Source organism: Agelaius phoeniceus, chromosome Z (genome assembly GCF_051311805.1).
Source record: "Agelaius phoeniceus isolate bAgePho1 chromosome Z, bAgePho1.hap1, whole genome shotgun sequence".
In the NCBI taxonomy this organism is placed as follows: Eukaryota; Metazoa; Chordata; class Aves; order Passeriformes; family Icteridae; genus Agelaius; species Agelaius phoeniceus.
This window is the reverse complement of record NC_135303.1, coordinates 24,158,185-24,174,442: the sequence shown is the minus strand read 5'-3', so window position 1 is coordinate 24,174,442 and position 16,258 is coordinate 24,158,185. Positions and strand designations below refer to the sequence as shown.

At 36.0% G+C, this 16,258-nt stretch overlaps 1 protein-coding gene across 2 annotated transcripts in view; it reads left to right on the top strand.

Annotated features, from left to right (window-relative positions):
- The window catches only part of PCSK5 (proprotein convertase subtilisin/kexin type 5), a 230,532-nt gene that overhangs the window by 114,578 nt on the left and 99,696 nt on the right, over positions 1 to 16,258 (top strand). For both annotated transcript variants that reach the window (XM_054652466.2, XM_054652467.2), the window contains exon 9: positions 8,963 to 9,063. In XM_054652466.2, the coding sequence (XP_054508441.2) occupies positions 8,963 to 9,063 (101 nt within the window). The remainder of the gene's footprint in view (positions 1 to 8,962; positions 9,064 to 16,258) is intronic.

Sequence of the window (16,258 nt, the reverse complement as noted above, 5' to 3'; positions counted from 1 at the left end):
TTCTGGTCCTTAGCAGATTCTTCCCTTGGTGTCAATAAAGAGTTACAAATATTTGGCTCTATTTTTTTTTTTTTTTTTTAAATACTGTCTGCCTCGTCTTTCAGGATTCTGGGATGCTTGCCATCCGTTCTTGGATTCTTTGTTATTTTCAGATGGTCTAATTTTTGTTTTAAACTTGTTCTGAGATCCTTCTTCATTCCAATGGTTTTTCTGTTATTTAGTTGCTGCTCTTCACTGAAGTCTTCTCTCTCTTCCTGACATGTTTCTTGTTATCCCTGATAAATCATAATAAATTTTAAAATTACTGTATCTACTAAGAGTCCTCACTTCTGTGGTTAAATTCTCTTCACTGTCCTTTAAAAGACGTTCACTAACTTCTTCATGTTTAAGTGAGACTAACAAGCTGAGCAGATGTGATTGTGGTCCTCCAGCCTGACCTCTTACTTAGTCTAGTCTGTAGGACTTCCCTGAGTCCTTTGAATCCAGCAGTTGCTGTCAAGTCAACAACAATTTTTATAAGTAAAGTCAATATTGCTTTCAAAGTTTTCTGTGGCAAAAAATTAACTGAAATTTAGTGTAAATGCTTTTAATTATTCATTGCCATTAAAAGATCTCTCTTGTTTGCTCTCTGGGCCCCTTTAGCTTTGATTTCTAAGCATTTGATGTCACAGATTTTATTGCTAATATGAAGACCACTCCAGTTGTCTGTCTTCTCTCTGCCAATGTAGCCCAGACAGTTAATCCCTTTTGATAATGGAAGGTAAGCTTCTTGTATCATTCTGTCTAAGTCATGTTTTCTTATAAACCCTTTTTCACGTTATGAGCTTCTAGAATCCAAACTAGACACACCAGGCAGGCAGCAGCAGTGTTCAGTGACAAAAGTGCCAGAAAATGGGTGCCTGTGTGTGCTGGGTCAGTTTTCTTCTGTTTATATATTGACCCTGACTGAGACGTGTTAGCTTCACTGTCATGTGATGTGTCTATCACTGTGTGATGCCCAGCCCACTTTCAGAGCTGCTGCTTTTCTTTTCCAAACCTGGTGGTTCAAGGAAATATGTAAAGGTAGTTAGGGTCTCCTTATCCCACTGTTAACAACTGGCTGGTTTAGTACTCACCTTCAGACCAGCCCTCATCAGCACTTAGTCATTTTCCACATTTCTCCAATACTCATCTGAAGGAGCTGGTGTTTTCTTCTGTGTCTTTGGTAAAATCTTTAGGTCATACTGTGGCCAAGAACCAAATTGTTGAAGACTCGATTAGAAACAGCAATCATTTCTTCTATATGCTATCTTCTATATGCTATAAGAGTGTTTATAAATTCTCTGCTTCTAATTTTTTATTCATGCTTACATTTTTGGACCATATAATTATCCCAGTTTAAATGAATGTATTATACATCATGTACATTTTAAATCTCTTAAATTTAAATACTTTTTAAGAAAAAGTATGCAATATTACATGATGCGTCCTGTAAAATCCTGAGTATATTACTTTCAGCCAAATTGATGGCCAGAAAAAAATACTACAGTACTTTGGCACATTTCTTTTCCAACATCTTATGTTATCCACCATTGAGTATACTACTAGCTAATTAATCTATTAGTAATTAGTTTAAATCCTGTATCAGCTGTTTTACACTAGATAAAAAGGTGGCAAATAGATGACATTAGTAGGACAATAGTGCTTACCCTTTTTAAAATAATGACACTATGCAGGTTTTCTGTCAGTCTTCTGGAATTTGTGCAGTGTTCAAACATATGCTAAAAAAACACAGTAGTTCCCTTTCCAGCTCTTGTAAGATCCTTTGGCACTTCTAATCTTTCTAATATTAATTTGTTATTTAAAATAGAGATAAATAGGAAGATGATTTATCATCTTTCTATGCTCTGAAAATTTAATTTAGACTTTTTTTTTCCAAAAAGAAACATTCCATGAAATAGCTGTTTACTATAAACTATTATCTCTGGACAATTAAGACAGTATTGTTTTGGGGATTATTTTGCTTCTGATGTATTTGAAAATAAAACAAGTATTATTTTTTAGGGTTCACCATTTAATCTTATCTTTCCTTATTGACTCTCTGCATCTTTTATCCTCAAAAGTAATTAATTGCTGTTTCTTTATATCCTTGCTCATGTTTTTAATATCAATTTTTTTTTCATTTTTTTCATTATATCAAATAATATCAAGTAAAATATCTCTGTATTTCTCAGTCCTTATTTGTACTTTCCTACATTGCTAATTTAAGCTTTGTGCATTCCTTTGATTTCTTAATAGATGTAATTTTCTTGATGATTGTCATTCATTCTTTTCAATTAATGCACACTTTCTGCTTTCACAGAATTACTATTTCAGTAAGAGTACATTGCTAATTTCTGACATTTCACTCTCTTATGTCTTGACTAGAATGAAAAACACCTGGAGGTGAGGCAATCTCACCTTTGTTGTTAAAGACTTCTCATGAAACACAAGCATATAATTTTTTTGTTTACTGAAGTATAGTGCCCACCACTTCTGGAACTTTGCAGTGTGCTAATACAGGCAGGGTAATCTCTTATTATAAGATTTTTGAAAAGTATACCTTAAAAAGGAGATGATAATTAAATATATAGAATGCACACAAATTACCCCATAATTAGAAAATTAAGGAAGATAATTTACATAAACATTATTGAAAAGAATTAAAAATATTACTCTAAAAATTTTCTTAACTGGAGTCTCCCTTGGAGATCTCACATTAAATATCAGAGATAAGTAAAAATAATTTTTAATTTAATTCCATGAGTTCTATAAGCACTGTTTGTTTTTACTAGACAGATGGATTGTTTTTACTATTCAGGTCAGCAATTCAGTTTCATATGCCAGTTTTAGTTTAGTCCTACCGTGTGCATCATTTTTCACAGTAAATGGCAAAAGTCTGAGTAGCCATAAGAATTAACCCAGGTCTGTTGACCATTTGTTTACCCGAATGTAATTTATCCTTGACTACTCTTGTGCAAAGCAACCTTCCAGTTGCAGTTGCAAGAGTCACTGATCCCAAATGCTTAATAATCAGACTATAAAAATTCCTACCAAGATGCTTTTTCCTGCACTGTATTATCACTTGACTTTTGAAACACACAACTCTTCCATGTTTTACTAGTGGTACTTGGTATTTAAAGCCATGCAAGGCTGTGGCCTCTCCAGATACTTTCAATGATGAAGTGATACAGCATAGTGGAGATAAATAGCTTCTGTTTGTGTTGTGTGTAAACCAGTTGTCCACATAAGGGATAAGTATGTGATTCTATTATGCTACAACCCAGTGAGAAATTCCATGAAATTGTGACACCAGCTTTTCAAACTGACTGTTAAGAAGTCCTTTAAGCATACACACCCTCGCATGGAGACAGGAATATTGCTATTACCTGTGTGACTCTCTTGCTTATAGTCTGTTTTAAGAGCATTCATGATTGTATCGCTATTCTTGTCTCAAATTCAGTTCTCCTAAAGTCCTATCACATATCATTTACCTGGAAAGGAAGTCTTATTTGAAATGAAAAGTGAACTCAAGACAGAACTGAATATTTCAAATACTAAGCTTTTTAAACTGCTCTTAAGTGCTAGAAGAGTCTAGAAACTATATTTTCCCTGAGGTACCATGCATCCTTTCCCCTGCATCATATCTCACACTTTTGTTTAAACTGGTGCTCCTTTTGAGTCAGAGGTTGTCTTCAGATCTTTCCACAAGAAACTGAGAGCTTGCAGCAATTTTAAGGGGAAAAATAACAATACTGGGTGAATAGAAAGATTATTATTAAATTTAAATTATGCAAATTCTATTATGCTTATAAATTTATATGCAGTTGACAAACAATGCAGGGTTGAGCTCTATGCCAAAATTTGAAGAGTAACCATACTTGATCAGATCATAAGATGATTTTGTTTGTTGGAGTGAGACTCCTACATTCAAATACCACAGGAGTAAACCAGGAAGAAGTGACCTGGCATAGGATTTACAACCAACATCAAATGAATGAACTTTTTGTCTTTCTTTTTTTTTTTTTTTTCTATTTTTCTTTTTTTTTTCTTTTTTTTCTATTTTTTCTTTATTTTTTCATGTAACAAAGCACAGATTTCAGTATCATGTGAGATTCTACAGTGTTGTGGTACCGAAATACTTACCCAAGACTTAGGAACAGTGAATGGGTTACAGTTGTATAATGTCATGTTTCACAGGTCCTTCCTGGTTTTCCTTGCAATTCTTTAGCTGAATATCTTTTTTTTTTCTTTTCCTCTCTATTTTTCTGTCCATTAAGTATATGCAGAATGTATTATAAGGTAAATGAAAAAACAGTAACCAAGTATTAGCTCACTTTGTAGACTAAAAATTGTTATAAAAATGATTCGATTTCAATATGGAGTAATAGAATCACAAACACTTTTATAACTACACAAAACACTTTTTTTTCTCTTTTCATTACTATCCACTTTTTATAATTGCTTGTTAAAAATATGTAACATAATTTTAGAAGTTTTTCTAGTCTTGGAGGGGTTTTCTTGTCATATACAATGACAGCTTAAAATATTTTAAGCTAACAGTTACAGGTAGACACACCTTCTTGGAAGAGTTCCTTGCTGTTGAGGAAAGTACACAAAGTGCACTTGACTTTGTACTGTACTGAGTTTTATTGCAGTGATAGTTAGCCTCTTATGAACCAAGTTTCCACCCTCTGGATATATTAAAAGCATGCAAATGTTCCAAAGATGCCAATAGATGTATGCCTTTTACATAGACTCTTATGGAAAAGGACTAGAATTACTTTTAGGTGTTTTCAAATGCAGCTGCAAAGTGCTGGCATAGTTACAGGCATAAGAGACAAATGGACAGTAGGTAAAGACTATAAAATTATAGTTCTTTAGAGATGTTACCTCTCATACTCAGTGAGTACAGAAGTATTCACTAATCATATGCAGTTATCAAGGTATTTTTTCATATTATTCTCTTTGCTACTTTGAATGCCATAGGACAATGCTTAAAGATAGCTTCCCCCTGCCAGACCATGTGGCTAGGACAGGTTAAGCACCATATAATAGAGTTATCTATATGGTTCTTATCAAACATATTGCACAAATGAATTTCCTTTGAATTTGTTTTTCAAATGGTTTCATAACACACTAAGATTCTGATATCAGAAAGTTCCTCATAGATATGATTTATAAGCCTATTAAATTATTTATCTCCTGTAAACAATGTATCTACTTCATGTTTCGCCTGTTTTGTTGTTTTTTGATAAATAGTAATTCATCTGCTGATGTTCTGTCTCTTCTTGTTGATAAACTTCTACTCTCAGCAGAACTTAAAACTGAAACAACAAAAGAAAGCCCATCCTGTCTCCTGCCAGTTCTTAAAACACAAAAGCCTTCTCTCCTTCAGAAACTCAGTCAGGTTATCAAGATATGCACCAGATAATCACAGGACACAATGTGACATCTTCTCTTCAGGGTACATACAGATGCATAGGCTGTGTAGAATGTAGAATAGATTTTTGTTCAAATCTTTTCACTTCTAGGGACACATTCACAGAAATCAGTGTGTCTTGAAGAACTGTAGCAGAAGGTAAAAAATTATTCAATCACTTCAGAAAACTCATGTCATGAAATACGAAGAAATGCAGAGGCTTGAGAGAGGGTATGTGAGCTTGTTCTCTGCTAAGAGAAATCCCATTTTTTACTTTATTCATTAATTTCCCAGTTGGTAAAACTATGAGAAGATTGATGATTCAGCCTTAATAATAACTGTACAAAATTGGCATCTCCTTCAGAAAGCAAGTTGCTTCTATGAAACTGTTACAGTGTGTCTAGATTTTTTCCTTTAAAAATGCCTGGTTTTTCTGAAAACTTTGCACCAATGCCTGTGGGAGGTATTACAGTGCATTGCAATGATTTTTATTATTTCTCTTTGCTTTTCATCAAGGTATCTGTGGCTAATTTCATGTTGATTAAACTAGGCAAATACCAGAAACTTTATCATTGTCTTATCATTGATTCAACTTATTTAGAAGTTGTTGTAACTCTTGGCTCTAGAAATACTACATGGACTTTTCTTGGGAAGTTGAATCAGCATTTTCGCAGATCAACAGCTGTGTTATACTCAACGAAAGATTTAAAAATTTCTCCTTCTCCCCACCCTAACAATCAGAATGACTGCTAATATACACTAATGGCAGCTTCATGGTGCTATCAAACACTACATCCTTTTATTGTGATTGACGATGTTTTTATGTTGCTCAGGAATTTGGACATCATTTTTCTTCTTGAAATTTTCTCACCTTTTGGTGATCATGACTCTTTTTTCTTGGGGTAATTGCAACAGCTCTCTGACAGTGAATCCATAGTGCTGAAAAACACGCCTTGGATCTTGGAGGTAATCTTTACCTAAACATCTTAGCTCCTGTCAAGAGCTTTCCTTTGAATTAGCTCAAATGGCATTCACACATACAAAGCTTTCTCAACACATTTTCAGCTGAAATGTCTGCTGAAAGCAAGACAAGGGTTCAAATTGCTACCATAGTATCCATTTAGAAGAAGAGGGACAATGTTGTCAGTTAAGGAGACGTCCCGGCTTGTGCTTGATATCTGTAGTGACAGGACAGTAAAATTTGTGTGGAAGGACGGTCTTCCAGAGGATGAGAAACAAGGATAGCACAATTCAGGTGAGTTTCATTATATTGACAGAAGCTATCCTGTAGGGGAAAACTCCTGTGATAGCACTTTTTTTTCTGCCCGAACTCCTGGATGTTTTGTTGCCGTTGGTGCTCTTTGCAGTGCCACTTTTATGCAGGGCATAAAGTTTATAACTTTATAACTTTATAAAGTTATAAAGTTATAAAGTACCAGGATATAAAAGACATGAGCATGTATTAATCCCTTTTCACTCTCTCTGTTTCCTGGCCTTCCTTCTGGTCCTTGCCACAGCTCTGACCAGTATTTTCCAAATGGGACATCTGCATCTTATATATCTCTGGGTGCATGTCATCATCTAGTATTCAGACTTCTTAATTCCACCTGGAAAATCCCTACTTGAATTTGCACATATAGGCAATGCAGTGTCAGGGCTGTTCCTGCTGCAGTTTCCTCTCTTTGTCACAGTTCATTGTCACAACACTTATGCAATTTCCATGCTTTTCCCAACACCGATAATTTTCATCATCTAAATGAATAGACAGTCAAGAGGTGAGAGGGCAAGAGAGATGGAAATTACATGAACATTTTACTTATGGGGTTTCAACTTCTAGCCAATGACAGATAGAAGAAATTATTTAACAAGGTGTGGACTAATGAAGAATATTATATAAAAGGGGGCAAAAAGTTCTGTTTAGACTTCATTAATCAAGAAACCCTGCCCCTGGTAAGTTTATTTGTTTAAGGATCCAACATTATAAATGCTTTCACGTGTCTTTTTCAATTTTTAGAAGCTTCCATATTGTTTCACTTGCTCCCTAATGGTTTTCAACATCTTTTGGTACTTTTAGCTCCTTTTCTGTTAAAAATCTTCTGTGTTAACTTGCATATGCTTTCATGTTGTGTGAATTTTCATCAGCCTTATACAAATCATGTAATATATTGAATATAGCTAACATCAAGCGTGAAACCTATCCTTCCTCCTTCCTGCACACATTTGCTTATTTTCTGCCCAGATGAGATGCAGCTGGTTTTTTAGATCACATTTCATGTATCTTGAGGTTTCAAATCTGTGCTCTGTGCTTTTTTGTGATTTTTTTGATCATCTGATCTTCTCCCATCTTTGTGCAAATCTGTGTTGGAAATTAAGTACAATACTGGTGAATTAGAACACAATAATTCCATGTTCTTAGATAAAATGTTATGTAAGCAACTTCTCTGCCCCTCAGAGGGGGCAGTGACTGAAATTCTCAGATTAAGTTTTGGACATCACAGGTTATGCACCTTCATGGAGGCTTCCCTGCTGTACACTGCTGTTTTCAAACAATTGTTCTCCAGTCTGCATGGGTTTTGCCTGAGCTTCTGCTAGGTAGAAGTGACATCCTATCTCTGCTGCATTGCTCCTGCAAAGAACCACTTCTTCAGGAAGACAAGCACAGAGTAGAACCACTTTAGATTGACATTGCCTTGAAAGAAACAAGGTTTAGAATAAACACACTTTTGTGTGTGTTTTACATTCTTACAAAAATCATCTTTCTAAAATCATTATTGGATAGAAACATCCTAACACTCAGTAGAAGGCTGTATGTCTAGTTGGTATTGCACATTACAGTTTGTACATCCACTTAGATTACATACAAAATTACATATGTGCAGCATGTAAGTATCTATACATAAGATATAACAATTTAAAACTGAAAACATCTAATAAGCTGGTGAGGACTGGGCCAAATTTGTGATCACATCAGGATTTTCCAATGAATTACTGCTTAATTTCATGTGATTTATTGCATAAGGAGTAAATGAAAGATAAAACATTTTAGCATGAGCAAAACTGAATTCTCTTGTGTCACACAATTCCAGTGTGACTTCAGGCAACCTAATAAAACCCTCCATACCTCTATATAGTCTCTAAAATGTGCATAAGCAGGCTGTATATAAGATTTAGTTCTTTCCTGTTTGTAAAGCACTTTGAGATTCTTGGAGGGAAAGTCCTCTGTAAATCCATATAGAAGGACAGAATTGCAGTTGTGCAGTTTCAAACCCCTCTGCATGTTTTTCTGGTTTAAAAGTGTCTTTGTTGATCATGCCACGGAGCAATATAGAGAATACTGTCTAAATTCACGAGTGACTTCAAGTTCAGAACATCTAACATCATGGATCTTCCTTTGCTTGCAATTAAAGAAGAAAATACCCTTCACATACATGTGACTCATTCAAGTATATACACACCCAATATTTGAAACATGCTTTGATTTCTGAAGTTGTGTTCTAATTTCACACATTCAATTTCTTTCAGATTACTACAGACCTGAGGCAGCGTTGCACAGATAGCCATACTGGAACCTCAGCCTCTGCACCTATGGCTGCAGGCATCATTGCCCTGGCACTGGAAGCGAAGTAAGATCTGAGATATATTCTGAAACAGAAATTAAGCATACAGGAAGATATTTCTCGTTCATCCAGCATCTTTATGCAGACTTCACACAGTGCTTTGAAACCTTTCTTGTCACAATACACTGTGACCTCCTAAGGGGAGGAAAGATCCCCATGCTTACTCCACATGAAGGAAAGCTGACACTGTGCAGATACTGACAGAGTACTCAGTGTTGAAGTAACATGTAACACTGTTGGGCACAGGTGGTTTCCATTAAATTATGTATAGCATCCTCTCAATGTCTTACAGTTCACTCAGAAGCCTGCCTAGGTCTACTGTACCCTGCAGGGTACTGTAGGTCATCTCCTCCATTCACCAGGCTCTTCTTAGCAATGTCTCTTCTTGAACACTGAAAGAGGTTTGGGAGGTGTTGGGTTAACCTGAACATAAGTAAATGTAGTATGAAAAATAAAATTGCAATTTCCGCATGCTGACACAAGTCTGTTTTTTAACACAGATCAAGTTTGTCAGCTCTAAAAATCATTAATAGTGTAGCTCCATAGTCCTTGTATCTTTAGCTCAAAAACTTTCCAGTCTTAAAAGCATTTTCTCAGTTGCATGATTTGGCTCTTTATGCCTAATATGTATCCACAATGTGCTACATGGAACAGCAGAAATGTGCGTGATCTTCAGGTAAATCTGTATGTTAGAACCTTTTGCATTACTTTGTACTCTGTTGGATAAAACCTGCCAGTCTAAGATGGAATGCTTCACCCCAAATCCTACTCAATCTTTTTAAGTTCTAGGAGACTGATTCTATTAAATTCTGAAGAAAACTAGTTTCCTGTGGGGTCAGCCATTTTCTTTGAAGGAAGTAAGAAATTTGTGCACAATAGTAGATTCAAATTGTGTGTAGTTTGTAACACTAGAATTATGTTTTCATCTTTCATGTTGCTTTCTTTGAAGACAGCTTGACCCAATATTTGGCATAGAATACTTTTTGCCATTGAGTTATAAGCATAAGAGTTTGTAAATGAAGACCTGACATAATCTTAAGTAGTGCAGCATGTGTGGCATTATAATTGTGTGTTCTTAACACAGTTATCAGAGACAAAGGTATTTAGAGAAGTTAATATAGTGTTATTGTGGGAAGTTTTTAACTTTTAAATCTCCTCTTAACCCCAGTTTTAAAATCCTTAAGTTCATTTCAAACAATCTGCAAATGCAGATAAGACTCTGTGTACATTCCAACTTGCTGTAAGTTTTTCTCACTATTCTCGCTTAATGAACTGAAATTGGTAATTGATTAATTCTGTTTTGTTGTAGTTGAAAGATTCAGAAAAGTTATATTTTACAAGACCTGCAACAAAGCAGGTTGTGACATCTTAAGACAGACTGAGAAGCTTACCTTTTTTTTCCCTGTGACCTTCAGTGACTCTACCAGGAGGAAATCCATATTAGTGTAAATGGACTAGCAGTTTTTTCCAAAACTAATAGTAGCTGTAATAGACATAAAGACAAAACTGTGGTAAAGCTTTATGTGTGGTGATGGAGACAAAATGTGCCAGTGACTAAATATCCTAGTAACTCTTTTGTATTTGTAGTACTCCATTGCATGGTACTAAAAAGGGTTTCAGAGTGAAAATGTGTTGACTTTGCCTCCTTTTAGAATCTGTTCCATTTCATTAAATGGAAGGTTCTGTTTCTAGATCTTAGCCTTTGTATTTTAGTAGATTCTAAGGAATTATATTAATAATACCATAAATATGGGTTTTATTCATTTGTGTTTCATTCATTAACTTTTCTCTTGTATGTGTACTTAAAATCTGCCACTGCTGCTAACCACAGCCACTAAATAAAACAGAAAAAAAAAGTAGTTAAAAAGCAGAGAGAAACTAGGGAGAAAAATAGTTCTCATGCTATGGCTTCCCACATAGCATGGTTTTCTTCACCAGTTTGGAGAAATCTTTGGTATGACATTATAGATTATGAAGAACAGCCTTTAGTATTATAGGGAGATCATATTGTGATCTATTAAGTTTTAATGTCTTGGGTTCACATGTATGGAATCTGTTTAATTTATTTCATGCAGTTTCTGGATTTCTTATTTATGTGATTTGAAATTTCAGGTTGTATTTTTCACCTGTGATGCCTCTCAGTTTAGGTGACCCTAAGTAAATGTTAGGAAGTTTTGAAGCCATTGAAGTATTTTCAATACTTTTAAAATGTGATTTAAAGTACACATGATATTGTGTCTTAGTTAACTGCCTACTGGAACTATTTTATTTCAAACAGAGTTGAAATAAATGAATTTATTTTCATAAATTCTTCATTAGATTCCATATTAATACCTCTGCTAATGGCAATGTTTATGTGAGATATTTTAAAAGACAAGTTGGAAAAGCGTTGTGCAAGGTTAACTACATTCTTTGTACAGCAAGCTGCTTAAAAATTGGAGCACTTAGTCCTAAATACTTCTTGACTATGTTTGTAATAAGGTATCATTTCATTCCACTTTGTGCTGGAAAACACGGCAGTTTATACCATGGGTGGGTTTTGAGTCTGTGGAAGTCATAGAACTCGCCCAGTGGGTGAGTTCTGTTCCTGGGAGTCATCACGAGTTGAGCAGAGCACTAATATGTCCTGGGTGTAAGTTAGAACAGCCAAGAGGTTGCTTCAGTTCACACACAAAGGTACGTTCAACCAAACAAAGAAAAAGCAAGACATATGTCTTGCTCACACTTTCTTTTACAAGCCCCTATGGTAGGATTGGCAAATCGCTCATGGAGGTTCTGTTACCTGCCTACTGATTTGAACCCTCCACTTAGCCATTTCTTCCAACAGGGATCACTTCTGAAATCCTGGTAACAAATTATTTGAGGATGTTGTTATGCATAATGTGATCGCATTTTTATTATTTTTATTTAGTATTTGAGTATCAAAGTGGCATGTTTTTCCTCAGGTATCAAATAATTGTAACTGAGTTTCGGACTGCTTGTTTGGAATCCCTGAGGTTGCAGTGCATGGTTGCAAATACACAACAACTATCACACAGACATATCTTAATTTTCATGTTCTGCAGTTTTCTTATGGTATTTAGGGAGTAAATTGCTTTTCACATGTACCCAGTAGACGTTTCCTAGTATATCTAGTACCTTGATCAGATCCTGTGAATAAATGCTTGCGTGTTGCACTTAATCATTACATAATGTCAAATTCTTCTAATTGTAAATGAGAAAATAAGTATAATCAATTTAGTGCACAGAGACAGCAATTTTCTTACTAAAAATAAAATATTTTCATTGCATAGTACCATCTGTTGTTGGTAGCAGAGATACCTTTCTCATTGATAAACAGGTTGGATTTGGGATTTGAGGAAATCAGGGTCAGGAGAGACAATGGCCCTGTATTTGTTCCAGAGACCATTGTGCCATGTTCCTTTTAAGAAGCTAAATTTAAATAAAAACCCTTATGTTGCTGACAGAAGAATACATTATACATCCCCAATTGAACTGTGTGTTCCTGTCTGTAAGCCAATGCATATTTTCCAGCATGTGGTGTACAATAAACTAGTTTCATTAGTAAGAAGCAGCAACTGAAATGGAAGTATTAGTCTGCTACCTTTCTACTGTGTGGTATACTCAGTCATATAGCCTTGGAGAGAGTCTGTTTTCCTCCATGATTCTCTTCACTTGAGTGATATGGAATCTTAGAATTATTTCATTTGGAAGGGACCTTAAGGATCATCTCATTCCAAGCCCCTGCCATCAGCAGAAACACTTTTCACTAGACCGGGTTGCTCAGAGCCCCATCCAGCCTGGCCTTGGAACGCTTCCAAGTGGAGGGACACCCTCCACTTCTCTAGGCATGCTGTGCCAGCATGCCTGCCAGCAAACATGTAATCTAAACCCACTATCTGAAAGAATGTATCTTCTCCTCAAAGGAGAGGTGCTTCATCCCTCTAATAATTTTCAGGGTCCTCTTCTGGACTTGCTCCAAAAGATCAATGTCATTCCTGCATTTGCCGTTTTTGCATGAACCAAGGCTAGAACAATGTAGTGCTGGGAAGAAAAAAAGAATGTTAGTGAATTCGGATACTAGACAGAGAAGTGGTAATGTACCACATTCCTCTAGAAGACAGTACCACCAAGTGTAATCACTGAGATAAAAGGAAAATGGAGTTCACATTGTAAGGGGTCAGCAGTGTCAGAGTTAGATACTTTGGATTTCTGGCAACTGAACAGATATTTGCATACTTCCCAGATTGATTGATTTTCTTACAGAAAGGAGAAAAGCAGTGCACCGTCTAGCAAGGTACAACTTTGGATACAGAGAACATATTTCTGTGTTACCAAAGTTATGAGGGCTTTGTCATAAATATAGTCAGAGGTTAAAAGTGATGAGACAGCTGAGATAAATTGAGGAAGTGCTGTCAAGCGTCCTCTATGGTTAGAATTCGAGTGCAGGAGGAGAGGTTATCATTTAAGTGTTTTAGCTAGGTCTTTGCTCCATTGATTGACTGCCTGTTATGGAAGGTAATGCTAGCGTGTGAGTTAAAAATCTCCTTCTTTGCATTTTTGCATGAATCTTTGCATTTTTTGAGTAGTTTGCTCATAATATTGAAGTATTTGAAAAACATTACCATTAATAAATGCTTACTTTAGATCTTGAGGTTTAACCACCTATACCACTTATGGAATTTCAGTTACTATATTGACGTTGATTTGGGTGTACTTTAGTTCCTGTTCCTGTGTTCAGTTACATAAAAATTTGCCAAATAATAGCCATTTAGGCTGAAAGTTTCCATTTAACTTGCATTTAAAAGGTTTTAAGAAAATTCAATTCAGACATTTCTTAAACTCAAACAAGGTTAAAAACAAGTGATGTTTGATTGTGATGATTTTTAACTTCTTCATTGAGTTTTTCTGTGTCTGTGCTTTGGAGCAACAGCTAGAAGTAAAACTAGTAGATAGCTGTTGTTCTGGTGCCAGCACAATGCCTTTAATTTGTATAAGCTTTTCAGAAATCTCAGTTGGCATTTTATCAGTTGAGACTTTTAAGCTCTATCCCCTGCAGTTTCTTGGCTCTCCAAGTGTTTTCCAGCATCAGCTTTTATAGGCTAGTCTCTCAAGTTACTCTTGAGGTGCTTCTGGCTGTTCACCTTGAGAGTAAGGATCCCAGCTGCTTTTTCCTGTCAGTTCCTTGTGGGAGTAAAAGGAGGAAGGTGGAAGAGGAGCAGTTTGACTGAATTGCAGTGTCCCTGTAGTGAGTCTTTTGAAAAATGGAAGACAGGTCAAATCAATGGCCTGTGTACAATAGCTAATACTAACCATAGCTTCCTTTATTAACCTAAGACAATGTTAGCCTTCTCCATCTTCACAGTCAAGCTGATTCTAAGGGTGGCTATTAACCTAAGGTTTTGTTGCTGTTCTTTCCATGTTGTTATTAAGCAGACGGTGAGCATTGTCTTTTGGACAGTCTTATTTTATTGTTCCTTTGGAGATGACACAATAAAATATGTAATTCAGATGCCTTTCTCTCAGGGGTTTTCTCCTCCCAATTTCATCATTATCAGCTTGCATATCAGGCCATTGTTTGTTAGGTTTTTGGCACTTAAGATTTTTTATCTCGTGTGCACTGCAGATTTGACACAGGTACACTAGAACACCATTGCTGGTGGATGTATAGCTGCCTACCCCACTGTTCATCCAAAGGAATACATCATGCCCTATCACAGCTTGTCTGGATTTTATCCTAAAAACCAATATAAAGATAATGCAAAAGATTGATTTTTTTCCTCCTTTACAATAAGAGTGGTAAAACATTGAAACGCATTGCCACAGAAGTGGTCCCATGCCTGGAAACATTCAAAGTGAGTTCAGACAGGGTTCTGAGCAACCTGGTCTAGTTGAACATGTCCCTGCTGATTGCTGGGTGCTTGGGCTAAATGCCCTTTAAAGGTCCCTTCCAGCCCAAACCATTGTGTGATTCTGTGGCTGCAGATTCTATGGCAAAGCCTTTCAGTGCTGCCTCATGAGGAGATCAGGATGCATTGCGGAAATTGTGGATATGTGGCATGAATATAAACTGAATGTTGTGAAATAGAGCTAGAACCTGATTAAAATGATGTTGTACAGGACATGTAGAAGCATTAAGGGTACAAACCCTTAATGTGCCTTACTTTTGCCATGACTTTTTTTAATCTTTATGTCAGTAATTTTTACTAGCCCAACTGGATAAACAATTACTGTCATTCTACTCCAGAAGCCTGTGAGAAACTGCATCATAAGTAAAAGACCTACCTATAGGCATAGTACTGTTTTTAAAAAATGCTCAGGGAGAGAAGGCATCTGTTCTCGTTAAATACAACAGAATATTTAAATATGTTAAATATGTTAAGAATCTGTTTAAGAACCAAGGTTTCCCTGATTTTGAATGACTGCATAGTCCTGGGCAGTGTAGGCAGCCAGTTTTGGGTCTTATAAATTTCATTCTGGTCTCTTTTCAGCTGAGGGGAATTGTGGCAGTGTGTGCAATAGGGACAGATAATGATGCTCTGAGAATGCTACTTCGTGCCTGGTGTTCTGTGCCACAATGCTTTTTTCCTCTTCATTGTTTAATGGCTCAGTTTATCATTCCCTCTACTACACTGCATTTTTAAAGAGAATATTATTTATCTTCTTGCAGGTAATAGAAAAGCTGAAAAATTGGAAGGAGAAAGAAAAGATAGCTGAATGTTGGCACCTTTAGATCGCCTTCTAAGAAAATAAATTCTCCCTGTTGTAGATATAGAGGAAACAGGAAAACTGCAGTCCCTGAAGATTTGCCCGAGTCCTAGAAGATAAATGTGTATTAATGTCACAGTGAGGATAGAAATGGCATCTTTTTCACCTTTCAGGTGGACCAGTTATTAGGAATCCCTTAAAGGAATACTTATCTGTGTAATCAGGCCCTTGCTTTGCAACTCACCAGCCATCCAACTGTTTGGAATTCTTGAAAAATACTCATAGACTCTCAGTGAATTCCAAGACCAGGATAGTAGACAAATTAATAACAACAGAGGCACCTGGAATAGCTTCAATAGGAACTGAAAGTCTAGAGGAATTTCCAGTTTGAGCAGCAGTTAGTGAGATTTAGTAGAGATTTTCAGCAAGCGAAAAGTTTGATTTCTTCTCCTTTGCACTCATTAGGATACAGTAGTTGATGGTCATAAAAATT